This window comes from Tympanuchus pallidicinctus, unplaced genomic scaffold (assembly GCF_026119805.1).
Source record: "Tympanuchus pallidicinctus isolate F22 unplaced genomic scaffold, pur_lepc_1.0 scaffold3, whole genome shotgun sequence".
Classification (NCBI taxonomy): domain Eukaryota; kingdom Metazoa; phylum Chordata; class Aves; order Galliformes; family Phasianidae; genus Tympanuchus; species Tympanuchus pallidicinctus.
This window is the reverse complement of record NW_026294747.1, coordinates 87,736,248-87,759,288: the sequence shown is the minus strand read 5'-3', so window position 1 is coordinate 87,759,288 and position 23,041 is coordinate 87,736,248. Positions and strand designations below refer to the sequence as shown.

Below are 23,041 nucleotides of genomic sequence, written 5' to 3'. Positions count from 1 at the left end.
AGAGGGGTGTATGCTGCAGAACTTTGCATCAATGCTGATGCAGTGGGAAGTGTACTATACGCCTAGCCATGCTAGGAAGTTCAGCAGCTGCAAAAGAATGTGATGAAGTAATCATTTTCTCTTTACTGTAATCACGGAATCCTTTGAGGCTAATGGAGCAGAATCACTGAAGTGGGAAAACAAACATGCTATCCTTTCTTTTCCCCCACCCTTCCTCTTTTTATAACATCTAGAATAGAAATGTCATTAAAAACATCTAAAATGATTATTGTGTTGAAACTTTAATCATTACCAGTTACAAGAAGTTTCTGTTGTCTCATCTGTTCTTTCAGTAACAGATGTTGCAAGAGAGCCTGGTGGCTGCTGTTTGGTTTTCCCTCCAAAGCAACATGAGGATGAGTTGAAGAGGGGGGAATATTCCCCCCATACTGTCCAGCCAAGGCCACTCCTGGTCTGAGTGTCTGGGTCTCTCCCTTCTGCTTTTCTTTGAATGATGATGAAGCCTGTCAAGACACAATGACACTGGTAACTGCTTTTCACTGTCTTGGCCACTGTTATCTCCACTTGATTAGATGGTCTTATATATGCTTTCTGAATACAGAAGAAAAAGTTAAAATCTTTCTCTTGCACTTTGACTGTGAGATGAAAAGGGAGGAGGAACAAGCACTGCAAGAAAGAGCAGCTAAGAAACTAAGCAACTAACTTTTGGGGGCTTACTTTATGCTTATTTTATACTCTGCCATCACCTTTCCCTGAAGAATAAACACCAAAGTAAACTTTACATCCAGTTTGCAACTACTTCTTCTGCTAAGAGAAAAAGACAGTATTTGCATAAATCAACCCTTTTGTTTTTTCAAGTGCCAAAAGTAATATTTGGGGCCAGTTGACTATATCAAAAAGCTCACATCACTTGAGTGAGAAAATTAAATATATTTTCATTTCCTTTTTTAATGTTCTAAAATCACTTTGAAGTTAGATTTTATTTTTACTTTATTGTTTGTGAAATAGCTATGAAATTTTTGACAACATGATCTGGAAAAGTAACTACTACTTTTCATGATCAATTCAATTTTTCCATCCCTTAAAAGCAATAATTTGCTTATAAATATCTCATGAAAGACTTCTAGAGAAATGATTTAAAGCCTACAGAATTTTCCTTTCAAAGTTCTATGTCTGATTTTAAATGCTGCACTGCAGCAATATGCTATTGGTTAAGGTTTTTTAACCAACATTGGTTAAAAAAAGCCATTAAATGGCAAGAAACTTTAACCTGAAACTACATTAAGCACTGGAATTGTGCAGTACTTATTACAAACCATAGTAGACTGTTTAGATACATATATTTTTTTACACACTGGAAATCTAGAATTTTTATAGAAGTTACCAATTCATTTTCTGTAGAATATGAATTACTAAAATTTCTTCAAAATATATACAGTGGTGTATAGAAATAACATATTATGATGATGATTTTTGCAGGAAATCAAGGGGGCTAAGTTTTGACCAGGATAAAAATTAAAAGTTCTTTTACTGAGCCTCAGTACTTTTTTTTTTTTTTTTTTTTTTTTTTACTTCTAGATTACTGTAAATTTGGCTAATCTAATGATCCTTCAACATCCATCAACATGATTTCAATACTTTTTATCTCTTTTCTCATACATTTCACACCCTAATTTAACACTTAGCTCTAAATAGACTTGATTGCTGCAGATTGAACAAAGGATATATGAATGTGACTAGTCATTAAATGTTGCTTAAGTATCTACAAATTTGATTTATATGATTAAGCCCCCCAAAGAAAAACAAACTTAGCTGCAGGAATGCTGGATTCTTCCTCTGCTATGCTTCAGCCCAGCTTAGATTTCCACTGGCATCTCATTATAGAATGTTACAGGTGCTGTGCTTTACCAGGTAGGAGGGATTATACAATTTGAACTTTTATGCTCAATGGTCTCCTTCAAGAACTTTTTATCATATCTGAAGTTTGTTATCATTCTTACAGATATAACTGCAATACATATGGCCCATACTTAGCTAAACTTCACATCAGCTCTTATTTCAGATTAAGAATAAGAATTGCTTTCAAATTGTTCCTCTAAAATTTTAGATACTGCCCAGTGCAAAGAAAGGTCTGGCACCTACTCTGGTTGCTTATGCTCCAAAAAGGAGAAAAGGCAGAAAGCAGGTTTTCTCAGAGAAAAAGTAGGAAGAAAAAGTAGGGGGGGGGAAAAAAGTAGGAGCAAAATAAAGGTAGGAGAAAAAGTAGAAAGGCTTAAGATTGATCACTTACACTGATTTGAGATTGTACAGCTGGAAGTCCCAAGGTAATGTTGGGCAAAGAAGGGGACGTGTACAGACTCAACAAGTTCACTGATTCATCCTGTATCAAAAGGCGTTGCTGTGAAACCAGATGCTGAAATAAAGAGGAAAAACAATATACATATAACCTCCAAGCTCTTTTTTAATCTTGGCAACTTCATGCCTATTATGCTGCTATATTTAAAGCCAGTTATGCGCTGTGGATTGACTTGCATCACAAGGAGGTTGAAGATAATAGGTACTGTCCTTGTAAAGAAAGTATTGATATTTTCTTTCTTAAGAAAACATCTGAAATGCATCTAAGCTAATGCATTGGCTAATAAGACAAATTTCTACTCAAATCCAAATGCTTGAGGATTCCTAGTTCATCTCTTCTCTCAGCAACTGCACTTTTACTACTTAAAAGATCATTGGGATTTTAGCCAATGAATTATGGATTACATCTAGACAAATCAAAAGTGTCATGAATACAGATGTATTAGACCTCTACCATAGTTAATAACATTGTTGATGTAAAATACGAAAAATGGCTCCTACCTGGACTGTGCATTATTTACCCATATTGTAAAAGAAGACATTTCAAGCACATTATTAATTTCCATTGACATGGGAATTAGGGGTAGAAAGAAAGGCACATTAGCTCTTAAAAAAATATACCTTGTCTATCTCTGCGTGAACACAAAGAATAGAATCCCATCATTCTCTGATGGTGGAATACCCCCTCACAACTTTCGTAATTCCTTTAAATTTAACACTTGTTTCAAATCCTCGTGATATAATTTCAAGGGACATGGAATTGCTGATATAGCTAATGTCAAGTAAAATCAGGCATACTCCAAAGATCACCCTCCATCTTTCCATTTTAGATTCATTGGGAAGAAATATAAAAAGTTACATTACTGCAATAGGAATATTTTTAATGCCCTTGTGTTTCTGCTTTAACAGTCATGTTTTTCAACATGTGGTCTAGGATAGTTGCTTGACTTACATTTTCTCTTTAACTCTTGCTTCCCTCCCAGAACTTTAACACAATGAGACCTACAAAGGTCTTATTAGACTTAGGAACTCTGGCATGATATGGTCCCCAAGGGAACAACATCCTTGAAAAAGAATACCCCGTGTAACAGTATGACACAGTGACTGCTTTCTTCCCAAACAAAAAGCATATGGGACTCCAATAATAGACCACCTCCAAGAGGGATACTGCACACTCGGGCTTTGACTAAAGTAAATATAATAACTTGTCAAGCATGTTGTGGGGAGCTGTAGATTTTCCCCTGGACAAACCTGGAATATCAATTAACTCTGTAAAATACTTTGTGCTAATACAATGCAACTACAGACCATCAATGAAAAGTGGTTAAGCACAAAAACACAGGATGTTATTGCAAAACATAACCTTCCTCATACAGTTTGTTTGGAGATATGACCTATCACTGAGACAAAAACAGAAAAGTCTATCTCTGTAATTTTCTTTTGGTACCTAGGGAATGTCAACAGATAGCATACGAAATAAAGAAGTTTCACTTGTGTGTTACATTAATTCTTAGCTAACAGTGTCTTGCCTTGATAAGATCCACCTTTGACTCTGATTAAAGCCAAATAAATCAAGACAATGGAGATAGAACTGAGGAAGACTATGAAGATTTGACTGCAAATGGATGCTGTAGCAACTCTAATGTCAAATTTCTATTCATCCACTGCAGTATTTATGCAGAGCCATTGCAAAAATGCGTTTCCTTTTTGGTTTTCAGAATGTCGCTATTACTTCCTTATGATTTGAAGTAACAAATGTAACCATGACAGGGTTTATAACAGCAAAATGTATTCCCACATTAAGATCACGCATGACTGTTAAAGGAGGCAGCACAACCGATAAGTCATGGTCCTTAAGGGGTTGGATTGAAATCTAAATTATGCCAAAGAGCAACTACTTTATCGCTCCTCCGTATACTTACTCACTGAATCTATGGATTCTGTTTCCTGATGTGCCTAAAATAGCCTTCCAACACAGTTACGCTCTTTCTTGAAATAGAAGTACGATAACTAAATGTAACAGCGAATAGTTATCACCAGGATTAGTTAATAAGTTATCACCTACATTTAGTTATCGTGCTCTATTTTGTTGCCAGGGTCTGTTGAGAAGTGGGAACACCTACTTTATATGCCCATTTATACATTAGAAGGGGAAGAGGAAATGGTTTGGCTTTAAATACTTGCAACTTGTTGAGATATAATCATAGAATCACAGAATGGCTCGGGTTGGATGGGCCTTAAAGATCATCCAGTTCCAATCTTCTGCTAGGAGTAGGGTTGCCACTCATAAGATCAGTTTGCCCAGGGCCACATCAAATCTGGCCTTGAATGCCTCCAGGGAGGGGACACCCACAACTTCTTTGGGTAGCCTGTGTCAGCGCTTTACCCCCTTCTGATTAAAGAAATTCTTCCTAACATCTAGACTAACTCTTCTCTCTTTTATTTTTAAACCATGTAAAAACTCAGTCTCAGTCTTGTTTATAAGCTCAAATATGTGTATATCTGCCATACATGTCATTCATGTCTCGTGTGTAAGGTGATATTCTAGGCAATTTTGCTCTCCAAATAGCAAATGAAAGAGAAATAAAATGACCAGAAGTTCAGTGACTTCAAGTAGAAACTCCCCATTACCTTCATTGGCTTTTGACCAGGCTGTGCATTCTTAAAATGAATTAGTTCACGTGACTATGGCAAATTGTCTCTCTGAACTCAAGGGACATGCTGTGCAGGGATCAGTTCTGCCTGCACCTCTCATGCAAGTAAGATTTAGCACAAGCACAGCAGGTGACCTGAAAACATATGACACACCACAAGAGTCAAACAGCTACTGCGGTGAACCTTGATACTGCTGGAGAAACCTGGGCCTAATACAAAAAACCACTTTATTTATAAGGTGCAATTAAGATCTTGAGTTTAACTTTTAAGTTTCACATAATGAAACCAATGTTTTAACAAATGTTACTGAAAGTACCATTAGGGGAACTGTGATAGCAAAATATTATCCGCCTAAGTGCATCAAACGCAGTGCACCTTTGTACATTCAAAAATATATAAATGTCTGCCCAACAGACTGTACTCCAGAGGGTAAACCACATAGAAGTCTAATTATTCAAATGGGTATGGCAAAACTACTTCAAAAATTTGTTTCATTACTGATAATGCTCTAATTTTGTCTATGTGCTGGAGTGTAATCATTTATGGTATTGACTCATGCTTTACTGGTAAATGGCTTCGTCATAGCAACCTGGTTTTCCTCAGCAAAAAGTTTTATTTGCTGCCACGAAAACCACAGCTATCCACCCACTCAGATACGAGTACAACACTTACTGCAAATGTCAGACCGATTATTATGAAACAACAGCAACGTGAGTCATTCAGGATTACAGCAAAACAAGTGATACTTTGGGTGATTCTGGAACGCATAGCCTGTTATTAGAAACTTCAGTACTTTGTGTATCTGATGAAAAATTGATTAGATACATAGCCTTTGAGAGTTGGCAGCTAGTGCTAAACTAGCAAAGAGATATGTAGCAATTTGGTTGCTGTTAAACTACCAAAGAAAATCCCACTGAAATCAAAATGCACTGAAGTTGAGATTTATGGAAAAATTTTGAGCCCACAGGACCACAGTATTAACAGTCAAGTAACCAGAGAGGTAATGAAATCTCTGACTATACCCAGAAATGGAAGTCAGTAGTTTCAGCTTCTTAGCCCACACTCAGCAAGCTAAGTGACTGACTCCAGCATACAGAAATTAAATTTAAAGGGAACTTTTTAGTCTCATTTGAAAATTTTTAATTGTACAAAATTAAAACAGTGGATATCTGGCATAGCAATTGTGACTGCTACGTTCTATTAACAGAAACTAAAGTTTGGTATAGTCTTTCCAAATCTCCCCAGACAGAATGCCAGTCTGACTGGACTGAATACTTTTCTGATGTTGGTTCAATGCTGTGGGCAAATGGCCAGAAACTAAAATATGCACCATAACAAACACTGAATCAGTATTCCCTTTGAATTTTGTAGTATCCTCAAGTCAAGACAAAATCCAACTGAATATGACTTCCTGTTTAATACAGCATTAACAGCGATATATGACAAATTTCCTAAAAATGTATCATTTAATACAACTGAATTAGGATCTGATCTAATCCAAATGATGGATCTTGCTCTGCATCATTTAAATTTTTTTTTTGCAATCACATACAGAGGAGCTATGAGGCAAGACCACATGTTAGCCATCAATGCAATTTTTTTTTTTTCTTTTTGGTTACGGGCCAGAGAGAGGCTACTAATCAGTGTGCAGAGGTCACCCACCTGCCCTCTGGATCATAGTTCACACACACAATTAATTCATTATGGGGAAAAGTCACTGCTGGAGGTTGAACTGCCCATTCCAGGTTTTTTTGAGGTGAATGTCCTGCCACTGACCTAAAGAAATAGCTCCCTTAGCTAAAACTCTGTTAAATCACGTTTTCTTATGCAATTTTTTTTTTCTAATATAAACAGTATAAACAAACAATTAGAACATTTTGCTACAAAAGTAAAAATTGCTATAGATATAGGCACTGGATACAGAATATTTCTGAATTTCAATCTGTTTAGTTGCATTGATTTTTTGTACCTTTACAAAATTACCATGAAAAGCATGATTTATGTATGATATCTGTGGTAAATGAAGTTTATCAAAACTGATTTACCATCTGCGTTCCTGTCATTATAGGCACGTTTGAATGAAACAGAATAATGAGTAATTAAGATTCTTTTCATGTACAATTTAGCTTCACAATACAAGAATCAAAAGCTCCTCACACATTGGTTATATTGGTAAGCACTACACAGATAAGGAAAACTGAGATGCACTGAAATAGAAGGCAGATGTGAAAAAGGACTTAGTCACCTAACTCTGACACTGTACTCAAACAAATGCACTCTGACAGCATCTGAACCTGGGAATGCCTCATTTCCTACATGTTAGTCACTGATGATGAAGTCGCTGTTTTGCTTGCAGAAATTCTTCATTAGTGTTCAGCATTGTGCACTTCTTCAAATTATCCTGAAAGGTAAGCCAGATCCCTATTTCTACCCACCCACAGCAATTTGAGATCCTGAAATATAGGTAAAGCTTTGCTTTTCTGTATCATCTGGTAAGAGAGCTGTAGTGACACTGTGACATCACAGTGACTGTTCATACCATGTTAACTTTTTTTTGTCTCATTAGTTCTCTGTGTCCTTCCTCTCCAGTTTATTTCCAAATGTCCTTCAACATAGATGCTTTCAAGTTTCTTCCACAGCTTCCTCCAACTGCTGTGGCAGTGCCACTGCTGCTTTAGTAACCAGAATCTCTTTATATGCTGGCCTCTTTTGTAGAATGTGCATCTCATTCATAACATACTCTGCTGTCAGCATGCAGTGTCCTGATATCCCCAATAATTATAACTGCTGCAATAATTCTGCTTGTAGGTATATGCAAAGTGAAGTTTCAAATCTTTCCAGTCTAGAAGTCTGAGCAACTATCTACTCAAGGAAAAGAAAGAGTCTTACCTCAGCTTGAATGCTAGATGGCAAAACCGAGGTTTCACTTTCTGTTATACTGCTGGTTGGACCATTGCTTGGGGAACTGGGACCTGATCCAGGGGAGCTGCTACTGACTGAGGATTCTAAAAAATAGAAGAAGCATACATGAATTCATGGTTTGCACCAGAAGGACAACATAGAACTTCAATTAATTATATGTACTGTATGGCACAGGGTGGGATTTTTGGCTGTTGAAAAGTATCTACCGCTTATGAATGAGCTATTTACTTACACTGCAGATTTCTATTTCACTCTCAGTTTCTTTTGTTTTTCCTTTTACAGTGCTAATGTAATATATTCTTGGTCTTTTCCCTTCTGATCTCTCTGCTTCACAAGGAGTGATTTAAATTAATTACTTTTACAAAAATGGTACGATAATTAGTATTAGGTAGAGATATGATTTGTAAAAAGTAAAAAGAAAAGATAGTCTTTTCTTTATAATTATATAGAATCCTGCCTCTGTAAAAGATCAAAATGACAGAGATAGAAGGCTTACAAAGGTCACAATAATGTGTCATCAATTCATGAGGCCTACTGTCATTCTTTGACTACAGAAATAGTGCTGGACATGCCCATGGCAGTCAAAGCTTTACACATGCAAGTACCATGACATGACAGAATATACGCCATTTTCACTGTATCTCTAGTACAGATATAAAAGAATATTGGCAGTATACAAACACCTTAAAACAGCATTTTAAAGTCTGTATGTTACATCGATTTAAAATGTCCTTAGTTCTGTTTAATAGAAAGGGCTGTGTGTTGTTGTATTGCGTTATTATAATTCTTTACTGAGATAAACAAAAGTTCTGCACACGGTAACAACTAATGAGGTTAAAGATGATAGAGTGTGGCATTAGCACAGATAAGACTGTCTCATGGGATACATTTCAAATGCAAATCTCCAAGAAGTTGAAATAATAAGTATCTAAATGTGGTAGTAAATACACTATGGTTACTTCTCTCTTTCTCAGTTCATTTCCAAAAATACATCCTCACTGTGACCATTGGTAAGGGGAGATTTCTTGGCAGTTGTTTCCTGTTAGAGCTGATTTCAATTTATTGAAGTGAATCAGTGCCCAGCTATAATAGCTGGTCAGGTAAGATTCCTGCATTATTTTCTCACTAGTTTTCATAGAGCACTACAAAACCATTTTTTTTTCTTCTGTTTTTGAATAACTATAATAGCACTTTTATGTAAGTAATCATTTTCAGTTAAAAGAGATTTTAAAATAAAGGCAAAAAAAAGGCTTCAGCTGAAAGTTAGATTAGGGAAGCTTCAGTTATAAAGCTGCAGAATATTAACAGATATTAATAACTGAAATGGTGATCTGTAATGCTCAGAATTATTGCCAGATCCTCTCCTCTCCTCTCCTCTCCTCTCCTCTCCTCTCCTCTCCTCTCCTCTCCTCTCCTCTCCTCTCCTCTCCTCTCCTCTCCTCTCCTCTCCTCTCCTCTCCTCTCCTCTCCTCTCCTCTCCTCTCCTCTCCTCTCCTCTCCTCTCCTCTCCTCTCCTCAAATCAGTTGTAAAAAAAAAATCTGACACGGAATTTATAGACAAATCACCTTATTTAGTTACTTTGATACATTCAAATATGTGTCTCGGTTTTACACCTGATAAGTTGTTAAAAGTTGTCATGAGAATTGCATTGATGGGAACACCAGAATGAATTCACGCATTTGTTTTATACTTCTATCTTGTTGTGACATAATTCTGATATTCCAAATAAATTCAGACAAGTATGACAGTTTAACTATTCACTGTACAAACATATGTAATATTACTTAAATAAGCAACAAAGGTACTCAATACAAATGTAAAGTCAAAGCAAGAAATATTGAATGCTGTAAATGTTCTTTTCTTTCAGATCAAAGAACAGGGCAACATGCTACTCCTCAGCACTGAAATGAGAGGATTTCAAACTGTTTGGGAGCTGTGGTGTGATTCAACAAAATAATATACATAAGTTACAACTCTACAATGACAAGCAGGTGGAAGAAAGTCTTAGAATCCACTACTCATTCAGCCTTTCACTCTTTTTAGTTCAAGGACATAAATAATACTGAAAGAAAAACTACTTGAAAACAAAATTTTATTTGCATTTTTTCCCTTTAATCTCTTTATATTAAGAATGCTGTATTTTTACATGCTAGCAGTTCCCCTTTAATTACCAAGAATTCTATCAGCTGTGGTCAAGTATATGCTACTATTAAAACATTTCAACTTTTCCTGCTGAAAAGAACAGCTTAGTGAGCCCTACTTTTCTTTGCTTATTTCATTACTTATACCACCAATAATTTATCATTTATTTGTTCTACTACTGACTATTGTAAAGCATTGAAACAGATTGCAAATAATGGCTTTCAAATGGACAATAACTATTTAGTAAGTGGTAGAAATTACAATTTACACATGCACAACGATTTCTTTAAGATTGTTTTCTTTTTAGCAGCAGAAAAAGAAATAGTAAATAAAAAATCCAATATACTATCTTAGGAAACATTTTATTCATGTCTGCAAGTAGTTGCAGTGAAGACAGAATTTCTCCCTTCTCCATTACCTGTCACCTCAAAGAGTCGCTTCTTGAACGAGCTGACAACATTTCCATCCTTCCTCCTCAGTAAAGGACTGCTTCGCCTTTCTGTTACCTTTTGTTTTAACCTTGAGCGTACCTTCAAATTGGGCTCTGAAGCTGGAAATGAAAAGAATGAAATCAATGTTTTTAAGACAAATTACTGCTTTGCCCAGATACCACTGGAATTCCCTACAGGACCTCATCTGATCCAAGTAGGGCTCAGAAGCAGTGATTTTATTGCCCATCGTCACCATTCATTCTGCTTCTCCTCATACAACTCTATCGTAGACTACAGACTACGAATGAGAGAATGGGCACTGAAAAGTTTTGAATGCCAATACTCTTACTACTTTCAACCTCACCTCCATTTCACCTTCCTCTAATCTTCTTCCAAAGTAACAACTTCAAAATGAACTTGTATTGACGAGGATAACTCTGTTACCCACCTGTCTTAACTCTAGCAGTAAGCAGCAGAGAGGAGAAAACAGTATTTTTATGCTATTTCCTTACCATTAAAGTGAAATAGAGTTTTCAAAAATTGCAAAGTATACATTTAACATATAGTTTATAAAGTTAATGTTGGTTTGTTCTTTTCTCTGCCTCTAAACATTTCTGTTTCCTTATATAGTCTTTTATTCATGGGGCAGATACTAAGCTACTAGAGCAAAATATGCAATACTAGAGCAATATGCAAGAGTTAGAAATGAATTTTAGCTGTAACTCACTGAGTTAAATTCTTTCTCTCCCCAAGGAACAAACCACTATGGCTTTTTCTCATCCCATTTCAAATCTAAAGTTACCTGTTAATTACCATTAATATTGGTATTAATAATAGATGAATGAAACTTGCATTCTACATCATTTTTATCTCCCTTGAAGGTGAACGCTTGGATGGAAATATAGCTTGGAACTTGGAACCTTATAACTGGATTACGGTCTGATGACAGAAATAGAAAATAGCCTCCACTGGTGCCTTTTGATTTCTGTTAGAAATATAACTTATGACAAGACTTGCTGGCAGAACATTTCTTGGTCAGCAATTTTAGGCCCAGATCTTCAATGTTTTTTCAGTAACACACCAAACAACTAGATTTATTACAGTGTCCTAGAAACGTTTACACAGAAAAATATATGCTCTGAAAATGAAGAAGCAGGATTGATTCCCAGAAAACCTAGGATTATGTTTAATGCACCTTGAGCAAGTTCCACCTTTGTTTTCCATTTGGACACAACCTTTTCATGCTAAGATCAGAGATGAAGCTCTACTTTGTTTTTTATTCTGTGATATTTTACCTTGATGCTGTATTAAGTCATTTATCTGTTCTTATAAGTAAACCCTCTATCAAGCAAACTACTAAGAGCTAGTGAAAGATAACTGTGGAACAGAATTTGTTTTTATTTCTCCTTCTGGAACTGAAGCTTGGCTAAGCAATATCTCAAAACAGAGAAAGCTGGAAACTGGGATCAATTCTCCCTCCTGCATACAGACCTGAACAAAGCTCCAGAGGAGCGTGCATTAGCAGAAAAAAAATAATAAACGAAGGTTTCATTCAGTTCAGCATTTGTCCATTTGCCTGAGTGCTGCTGTGACCAGCTGTACCCTTTCTCCCTTCATCACACTCTGACACCTTTTTTAAAGTGAAAAAGCATGAGGAAGATTGGCTTCTAAATCATAAAATAAACCTTCCAAAAAAAGACAAAAACAATGTTCGAGAACTGTTAGCTTCCATGACTGCTTTCTTGAATGTCTGCCATGACAGACCTCTAAGATGGTACTAGCTAGGACTTGATGGCTTGCAATAAGAACTTGTATTTTAGTGCACTAAATAAATTTAACCAGTTTGAGAAGGTCTGTTCCAAAGGACAAAGAGCATAACTGGAAAGTGTTTTTTTCATACCTGTCAGTGGCTGAGTAGTGTAGATGCCACTATCACAAAATCATAGAATGGCCAGGGTTGGAAGGGACCTCAAGGATCATCAAGCTCCAATCCCCCTGCCGCAGGCAGGACCACCAGCCTCCATACCTAATACTAGACCAGGCTGCCCAGGGCCCCATTCAACCTGGCCTTGAATGCCTCCAGGGATGGGGCATCCACAACCTCTCTGGGCAGCCTTGGTAAAGAACTTCCCCCTGATATCCAACCTAAATCTTCACTCCTTCAACTTAAAACCATTTCCCATTGTCCTGCCATTATCTACTCTTGTAAAGAGTCGGCTCCCCTCCTGTTTGTAGGCTCTCTTTAGGTACTGGAAGGCTGCAATGACGTCACCCCACAGCATTCTCTTTTCCAAACTGAACAAGCCCAGCTCTCTCAGCCTGTCTTCTTAGGAAGATGCTCCAGACCTCTGATCTTTGTGGCCCTCCTCCTTCTCCAACAGCTCCTTGTCTTTCTTGCACTGGGGACTCCAGACCTGCACACAGTACTCAGATGGGGCTTCATGGGGACAGAGTAGAGAGGGACAATCACCTCCCTCTCCCTGCTGGCCACCAGTCTTCTGATGGAGCCCAGGATACCATTTGCTTTCCAAGCTGCATACTGCTGGCTCCTGTTAAGTTTTTCATCCACCAACATCTCCACTGAAGCTGAAGCACAATTATTGCTGGCTTCAAGAGGTCTGGATCGCTATAGCAATCTTATGTTCTTCAGTGCGCTCCTACATGAAGGCAATAGTAACAAACCTACAATGGTCAACACTTCTCTGATAGTCAAAAAGGCAAAAATAAGTATTTTAAGCTTCAAAGATACAGCAGTAGATTAAAATTATAAATAGGCACATACACGCTTAATGTTCATTTACTGGCCCAAAGCTTATATGAGAATACCTTTGAATGATTCTAATCCTTTAGATTCTGGAATGCAAATAAGTGAACAAAGTGAAAAATAATTTTTTTAAAAACAATTGTTGTTAATTTGTAACCTGAATATTTGCATGGCGCTTGAATAGCCTTAGTTGTGAATGCTGAAGAATTATAGTAATCAATTTGCTTTATGATTTAGATGAGTATTTGGTTTGATACTTCAACTCATAGTTCTTAGAACTGGTCTTCAGAGGGACATTGCTTTAAATAACTGTTCTGCATTAGCCATCCCACAAGTATTTCTGTTGCACATGGTTCAAATCTTTGCTCAGTATAATTAATCCAGTAGCAAATCTGACTATGCTCATCACTAAAAATCACTGTCAGTGTGGAACAGGAGCGCCACTTGGGGAGCCAGTGCCAAATAACTCCTGAGGCTTAAAGTTTACGCACCAGCTTGCTGCAGAACAGCTTCCTCAGGCAGGTACAAACTCAAGAATTAACCTTCTTTTTTCACCCATTAATATCACAAAATCATTGAAAAATCCTTCATGAAGTCTTGCAGCTGTTACTGCATGTGGCTACTTTTCTGCACATCACTAAGCATCCCACTAAGGTCCAATACTCCAGATTAAATTAATTCTAACTGATAAAGGATATGTCCTGTATCTCATCTTCCTGAGGTAATAGAATTGCTCTACACTGCTGAAGGTGCTGAGGTGAGGTTTGCTGTGTTAGATTCCTACAATTACAGGGAGCTGAAACATCTGACCAAAGAGCCAGAGTGCATGAAATAAGAGAAAAGAAGCACACAGCTGGGATCATGGCAGATGACGAAAACAGGGCTACGCTTTTTCAAGGCAGTAAGATGATAGATTGGTCTACTTACCTAGAGCCAGGATACACCTGATATTGGCTGGTCATTATTAGCCGAGCCTCTTCAGTCTGCAAATCTTTGTGCTTCTACACAATTTAGCACTTTGGGACAAGCAATAATCTGTTCCCACATGGAAAATGGGAAAATATATTATTTGAAAGTATTTAATAGAAAAGAAAACAGTGATTTTCTTCAAAGGACATCAAAGTCCATGTTATTTATTTTGATGGGAATCACTTGTCATCCATTTGACCGATTCAGTCAAATGGATTTTAAGAAAGATGAACCTGAGAATGACTTTGTTTATGCAACTGTGCAGGCTAATTTGGAATAATGAGTGCTACAGTAATATGGCTTATTCAGAGTATCAGCACTACTTCCTTAATGCATCTTTTTAGTGCTTGCTGTTACTCTTTAATTCACTGTAAAGGGACAACAACAGAAGATCTTATAAGCAATCCAAGAATCAGTTACCTAACTCCTTTTAGGACTTACAGTTATCTCAACAGAACAGAAAATGTTGATAATTCTTCTTAGATGAAGACAAAAGATAGCATCTTGTGATTTTTCTCATCTCTTATGGTGGCTTCATCTACTGAGAAAGAAGTAACTAACTGCACTGTTAAAACAGAAAATACACAGACTTCTGTATGGATATACACTAATTTCATTACAACTATCTTTGTTCAGGACATAGGAAAGTATTCTCTCCTGAGTAACATGACATCGAAATACAAGCATTAGAGATATGAAAATGATTCATGAAGTCATTACATCACATACTCCACTTTGCTTAATACTAGCAATTTGCAGATACTAGCATTAAAGAATACAGCCTGGGGCAAAGTTGCTCCCAAATGAGCTGAGGTTTTATTTTTTGACAGAGCTCTGCTTCAATCTGTTTCTTTTTATTAAATACACAGATATTTAAGAAGAAGGGATAAAAATCCATTCTATGCATGGAGAGAGTGCATATATATGAAGGGAATGTGAAAGATAATAATGCACTACTTTCTGATGGTTCCAGGAACACAGTACTACTTTTGTATCAGAAAAGTGTGTGCCAACTCCAAATCAGCATTTAATGAACCCAGGCAGGAAATGGGGGATGGGAGAGAGTGCATAGTGAGCAGGTCCTCATCTCCAGCAGAAAGCCATATATAGGAAACCTGAAGAACAGAAAGTGAGCTTTTGTCCAGGCTTCCAAAGGCTCTAAAGTGAAAGCATTTCCTTTTCTTGGCTGGTAGGCTGCCTTAAAAAAGCTGTGGGGCAGCTGAGGTAAATGATACTAAATTTGGCTACAACGATTTCTCTAACAGCAGAATCAGCAGCAAAATTTCACATTTTACTTGAGAAATATAAATCATTCCCTGTTGCTCAGTCTCCAACTGTTATCACTAAGATCATTTTGAAACAATAACACATACTTCTCTAAAGTATTTAAGCCAATAGAAAAAACTATGAAACAAAGACTTCATGATTATGAAGTAATTCTATCTTGTCACTGCTATTCTCTATTTCTGTATCTGTCCTTCTTTTTCCCACTGAGGTTGTTATTTTTTGTATTATTCTAGTAGAGATTCATGCACAGACAAGCTTTATGTGCTTTCCAACACACGACCATGACAAGATTGTACCTGAGAAAGCTCGAAGTGTAAATTACAGGACAAATGGAATATGTATGGGTATAGATCTTTGGAGTTACAAGAGAAAATGATGAGATGACACTGGTTAGCATGATAGTATTATTGCTTGCATGCCAGTGGCTTAACCTTTGTCAAGCTTATTTCTAGTACTATGACAAATGAGAATTCCCTAGAAGACACTGAATGTGGATTGTTATATAAATCTGAGGTGTATGTGGTGACTTCCCTTGAAGCAGGAGGAGCAGAATGGAAGAAAACATATTGTGAAAATCAGTTTATTTTGTGGGTTCAATGCATAGCACAAGTTTCCTTGTCTATGCTGTGGGCTTCCCTTCACCATGGTAATACACTTAAGAAAGTAGCCTGTGTATCCATGCCATGCCAGGACCCGGAGATCAAAGAAAACATCAAATCCCCCCTCACTACTGCTGTTTTTGATGAAAACAATCAGAAGAGGCATATGTAAGTTTCCAAGATCTTAGCCTCAGAGCAAGGTGTTAGGGAGAATTTTCCCAGTTTCCCAATCAGTGAGGCAGGCAGTATATTCCTAATGTCACCAGAAAGGATAAATGAGGAGATAATCTGGGCTTCTTCATCAAAATATGAATGCAGGTGGAAAGCTAGAAATGCAAAGAACAGAGGTCAGGGACCAAACCTTCTTCCAGCTTCCCCAGCTGCTTTGTGGAGAGATGTGAATGAGTTTGTCCTTCTGGGAGGGGACTTGATGGTCTCCCAGTCATTCCTCTGCTACACACATTTCTAGCAGACACATAAATTTTCTCTGCTCTGCTTGGAAATTTGTACTTCTGGTCTGTCTTCCTGTAGGCAGCCACCTCCCCAGCACTGAATATATTAGAGCTGGGCAAGACAAGTAGATACTTTTTGGTTTTATACATGATTAATTTTTGCTGTAGAGAGCCACATTCCAGTGCAAGACAATACTAAACAATAAATGTACAAAACATTCTTTCCACTAGCTGACAGGCTGGAAGATACCAGAACATAATATAATTCTCTAGGCTCGTTGACTTTTAAATTCTGGTCATTTAAAAAATATATTTCTGAAAGAGTATTAAATTAGATTCATGAGACTAAAAAGTCATTTACATATCTGCTCTAAAGTTCTTCCAAGAACTACATGGACCTGACCGCTGGGTGGTCCCAACCAGGAGGGAGTTACCAGATACAGAGGTATAGGATGGAGACACTTTGTTTTTCTGGCTTGCATCACCTAATGTGTTTTCAGTCTATACAGAAACTGTTTCCTGTACAACCATGTGCTTTAAGGGGAATGTTGCTCATATGTGAAACCCTTTAGTCCTTTGCTTTATTTTACTTCTGTAAAAGCTAGAACACTTTATTTATTCAGACTAAGGAAAATATCCATTCCCCAAATAAAAAAACAGGTTTAGTGAAACACATGGTAAAACAGCTAATTAGATTAGAGAGGATCTCTTTAGCTCTCTTCAGGCTAAGGAAGCCAATTTAACAAGATTAGCAATTTTTCATTGATTTCCTAAAAAAGGTTCAAAAATGAAATATTCCCTGAAGCCATTTTGAATATTTAACTTTTCCCCATTATTCATTGCAGTCTGTATGAAAATATAAAATTTCTGATTATCCATGCAAACAAGTATTATTTTTCTAGGAATGCCTTACTAAGTTATGAGTAGGAATAACTTAGTGCTGTGTCCATTTAGCCAGAACTAGAGATCTTTATACTGTTCATGAAAGGCTGACCAATAAGAGATATTTCCTGTTGAGAACTGTTCTGCTTGTATCCTGTGAGGCAAAAGAAGTGAGGACTTAATACAATTCTTAATAATTTCTTTTCTTAGCAGAGAAGCACTATCTCCTTTCATTTGCATCAATTTGGGCTATATAATTGTTTCAATGAGATCTCCTGAGTCTTCATTATGTTTCAAGTAGAATGAAACTGCAGCATATTATTTCCATACCAGGTTAATTTTAATCTTCTCCCATATGAAACAATACTCCTTTTACAATAATAAATAAGGGATTAAAAGATAAGTAATACTATGGTGTCTTGACACACAGACTAATAGAAAAATTATAATTTAAAATTAACTCTCATCTTTGCTGTCCATCTTCAAATCTGTAAATTTTTTTGCACTTTAATAGTAATTATGGGAGCCAAACTGTATCCTAGTTCTCAGGAGGTAGGAAAGAAGAAGGTGAAGCAGGCCATTTGACAGAAGGCATCCCTCATTTGAATAACAAAAAACAAATTTAGTTGTGCATGACCAGTAGTACTATTGGCTTCATTGATTATTCATGCCCCTACTTCTGACCATACACACCAGTCTGTTCTAGTTGCAAAGATGAAATGAGAATATAATACTATATTTTCTGTAAATATAGCAAATCTCCCTCTTCACCCTAAATCCTCCTTCAACATCCATTGAATCACTAACTTTTTCCAAAGGAAAAGTTACTTTCTCTAGTGAATAAGTGTCAGATTTTTCAGGACCACAATGTAACCCCTAGATACATTATTTCATTTTTAAGAATAATTGAATTAGAAAATCACAGAATCCTAGAATCTTAGTGGTTGGAAAGAAATCTCAGATGTAGTAATTCAACCAATCTGCTAAAGTGTGTTCCCTACATTGAGTTGCACAGGAAAGTGTCCAGACACGTTCTGAATATCTCCAGAGAAGAAAACTCCCCAATTTCTCTGGGCAGCTTGTTCCAGTGGTCTGTAAAATAAACAAACTTTTCTTCATGTTCATATGGTACTTCCCTTTGCTCTAGTTTGTGCCCACTGCCACTTGTTCGGTTGCTGGACACTGATGAAAAGAGCCTTGCACCATCCACTTGATTCCTACCTTTAGAAAACTACAAGCACTAAGAAGATTCCCCTCAGTCTTCCATCCTAGGCTGAACAATCCCTGGGCTCTCAGCCTTTCACCAGAAGGGAGATGCTCCAGGCTCCTCATCATCCATGGCCCTCTGCTGGACTCTCTCTAGAAATTCCCTTTCTTGATCTGAGTAGTTCAGAACTGGATACAGTACGACAGATGTGGCCTCCCAAGGTAAGAGTAGAAGGGGAGGATCACCTCCCTCAACCTACTGGCCATGCTATTTTTAATGGACTTTTTGGCCACAAAGGCACACTGCTAGCTCACAGTCAACCTGTTGTCCACCAAGATGCCCAGGTCCTTCTCTTCTGAGCTCCTTTCCAACAGGTCATCCCCTAACCTGTACTGGTGCATGCAGTTACTTCCTTCTTTGCATCTGTGCTTGTTGGACTCATAAGGACCCCTCTGCCAAACTCTCCAGCCAGTCCAAGTCTTGCTGAATGGCAGCACAGCTTCCTGGTGTATCAGTCACTTCTCCTAGATTGTTCACTATAAGGTTATTCCCCAAGCCTTATAGAAAAAAGGAATTGGTTAATAGGCTGACTAAATCCCAAAGGTTTTAATCTACAAAAATATCCAGCAGGGATAACTCACTGATGGTAGTTAGCACAACGAAGTATATTTTCAGTCCTTAAAAATTCATGATTAAGCGTGATTTCTTTCCCCTCAATTTTGAGAAGAGTAGATATTAGTAGATGATAGAGGGACAGGTCTGGTTTGCTGAAGCATACTACTTGGGGTTGCTCAAAAGCAAAACAGAATTTCAGCAGAGGGACTCTGTTACAATGGTACTGGATGCCAAGAAAACAGGAGCACCAAAATGCAGTATATACTATTTCCCTAACAGATAAGAACTCTGGGCAACATTGCTCTCAAGCACACCTAGGTATGAAGGCAAATGAAGCTAAATTTGGCTCTAAAGTTGTCTGGAGCTTAAAAGCCTGTTTGTCTGACTTTTGTAGGCAAGGCTGACTTTTTGAAAGGATGTCTCAAAAAAAACCCCACTCGTTAAATATCTTAATTAGAAATTGATATTATATCTTAACAACAAAACCAAATTAATATAAGTTTACTTTTTGATAGGTTCTTTATGCTCTGGGATATAATTCCAGTCTCCAACAACTTAATTAGCTAAATATACAATGTAACCTTCCATCTGGTAGAGTAATTTAACAGGAATAATTGTGCACCACCATAACTCAACGAGACACCGAGGAAAACCATTGAAATGCTATTTCCTTTCCTTTGGAAGAGAATTATGTACAATTTCAGCATGCTTTGCATTTCTAACAGTTAAAGCCAACAGGGAGGTATCACTCTCATTTATATTACTTTCCCATGAGAAAATCAAAAGCAAAGTACAAAGCTTATGCCGATCTTCATGAATGGCTCTGTAATACTTATTTGGCTTTAGCTTGAACATGTTATTTGGCAACTAAAACCTTTAATTAGAACTGTGGGTTTGAAGAGATTTTTCAGTGAAAGTGCGTTTTGCAGGAGTTTGGAGAAGTGCAATCTTTACTGACCAACGTATTCTACTTTGGATGATATGATACCACTTCTCTCTGTTTCTCTCTTTTTCCCATCTTTTAGACTTGTTTACTTTACCGAAAATTGTCAACTGTCCCTGCCCTTGACACAGTAGAAGAAAAAATCGCTCATTCAAATCTAACTGAAGTTTGCTACTGACTTCAAAGAATTTCAGATATTATACGCAATATTTTGTAACTTACTTATCCAAACAGAGACTTTGTCAAATAACATAACAATCACTTCACTTAAATTTCAACAGACATTGTGCTCTTAGAATCCTCCATATTTTAGGATTGTTTTTTATTTAAGTTTCTTTAGGCTCAAAAGTAAAAAATGGTGGCTACTATCTAATTACTTATAAAAATGATGCAAGCTACTTGTCAGTACTGATATATAAAGTGTTTCTGAAAACACACACAGTTTGTGTTACAAAATCTTTAGCTAAACACATGACAGAGAACTTTGCAAATCAATTTTGGCTACTCAAAGGGCAGCAAAAGGAAAATGAAGATAGCATTTAGAATAAGACTGTATAATTAGTCAAGCCATCAAGAAGATTCAGCTTCTAGCACAACAGAGTGATAATTGGCAGGACAGAAGGTGATATACATACAAGTAGTAAAATTTGGGCCGAAACAAAAATACAACGAAAAATCTTTATCTAGGTCATCATTGAATAAGATTAGTCACCCATGCACAACACCTTGGCTTCCTGGATTAAAAGTAAGTGTTCAAGAAAGGATATAGGAGGAACAATCAAGTGTTAATTAAAAGATGAAGATGGCCTTTGGTCATCACTGTAGTGATGACTCCTGTTAAATCCCAGTGCAGACCTTGGCATGCATACTAAAGCATACCGATGCAAGCTCTTTACTCTGAAACAGTGTCATTCATTTTTAGTTGGTCTTAATGTGCCTCAGAATACTTTCCACGTAGCTGGAATTAGAGTGACATGGCACTGCTTCCTGTGCACCCCGTAGCAAGTTACAGAATGCAGTCAGACTTGGGATAGCTACAGCATGGCATGGTGGTTACAGTGGTGTTACACTTCCCAAGAGCTGGTGGTTTCCAGATACTGTATCTGGAAAAAGCTGTTAGCAACAGTTTCTTCAGACACACTCTTATGCCCTCTCTATGTACTGATAATGAACTTTGGAAGGCTACAGAAGTCTGATGACTATATGGGAACAGAAATCATAAAAGAAGGGCTGGAAAGGAGGATATGTCTTTCTATTTTCCTGTTCTGCAGTAAGTGCTGGTGACTTTCTTCAGTCAAATCACCTAGTCTGAATTTACCAAGACTGTTTAGGAGGCAGGAATGTTTAGCATCTCTGAAAAACTGGATAAAATCAGAAAGAAAAAAAAAAAGAAATAAAATTTGCCTTCTTTCCCTGCCTCAATAAGCAAAGTGCCTCTCCCATTCGCTGTGCTTGCTCATAAACAGAGAGAAAAATAATGACTTTCTACTGAGACTGACTTCTTCATTTTGGCAGACACAATAATTGAGGGTTTGTGATTCTCTAAGCCTTTCTTTTTTTCACTGAAGACCAAAAGAAATCCAACTTTTTCATATACTATTACTTCACAGGAGAATGTTTTCCTAGAAAATGCAAACAGAAATGGAATTTGGTGACATGAAAGGGAAAGGGAAAAAAACTTTCACACACAAAACGTTTTTCTTCTCAGTTTCAACCACTCCAGCAAATTACTGAGTCACTAAGTGCAGAAAGAATGATGTTCAAATTAATGTTCACATTAATTTTTTTTAAAAAAATTGCATCTACTGAGTTCTTATTCAAGAATCTTTCACTCTAATTACACAAGAGCTATGCTGTTATTCTACTGCCTAATCAGGTTAACATAATGTCATTTTTACAAAGTTGTTTTCATGACTATGCAGTACAGCCTTCTTCCTTTCTTTCATCACAACATTAAACTATCCTTCATCTCTTCTTTTTTTCCTGTGTGAAATTACACAATTTCCCCCTTGCAAACTAAAACTTTGTACTATCTGCTACTTAAGAAAAAAAAACTGTGTTACATTTCCATTGAGCATATTTCCAGTTTCTGGTAAGCAAGTCACAAACATCTTCTTAAATAGTGCTACTGTGAGTGATACTCATATATCTAAGCAAAAATGCAAACTGTAAGCTTATAAAGTCCATGAGCAAAGAAAGATTCAACTGGCATAAAACCAAAATAAATTGGTTTGGGATTGACATTCCCATTCTGCAATGACTGCGCTAAATTCATGAAAGAAAAAACACTTTATACTTGATATGCTGATAATCCCAGAAATCTCTTCAAAACTCAAAGCATGAAGCAAAATGTAGAAATTCCACCACTAGGAATATTTTTGAAAAGCACATATCTTTGAGATATTTAGAGAGCTCTGCAGCAACACCTCACAGAAAATGAAATGCTACAGAGTGAAGACAGTGCAAACATTATGGGCAGTTGCCAGAATTTCTGTGTTCATTTTAACAAAGTGGAAAAAAAAAAAAAAAAAAGAAAAAGGAAAAGCTTTCCTTGAGAACCTTTTGCCTATCAAACCCATGTGACTTGCTACACTTCTGTCAGCTTTACAGCAATCTCTTCAAACAGATAATATTTTCCCAGATCAATAGACCACTGAATTATGGAGATCAGCAATCAAAAGTTCTCCATATTAAATGATCATGTTTTAAAAAGTGCACAGCTCCCATCAGAGCTCTTACAGCAGTCAGTATGAATTTCAAAAGTGTTTAGTAATGGGGAGGAATTTTCAAACCTCTCTGGGCAATTTAGACTCATTA

At 36.9% G+C, this 23,041-nt stretch overlaps 1 protein-coding gene across 13 annotated transcripts in view; it reads right to left on the bottom strand.

Annotated features, from left to right (window-relative positions):
• The window catches only part of HDAC9 (histone deacetylase 9), a 438,145-nt gene that overhangs the window by 185,730 nt on the left and 229,374 nt on the right, over nucleotides 1–23,041 (bottom strand). For all 13 annotated transcript variants that reach the window (XM_052696013.1, XM_052696006.1, XM_052696004.1 and 10 more), the window contains 4 exons: nucleotides 10,494–10,625; nucleotides 7,900–8,015; nucleotides 2,291–2,413; nucleotides 293–503 (listed from right to left, as the gene is read on the bottom strand). In XM_052696013.1, coding sequence (XP_052551973.1) covers nucleotides 293–503; nucleotides 2,291–2,413; nucleotides 7,900–8,015; nucleotides 10,494–10,625 — 582 coding nt within the window. The remainder of the gene's footprint in view (nucleotides 1–292; nucleotides 504–2,290; nucleotides 2,414–7,899; nucleotides 8,016–10,493; nucleotides 10,626–23,041) is intronic.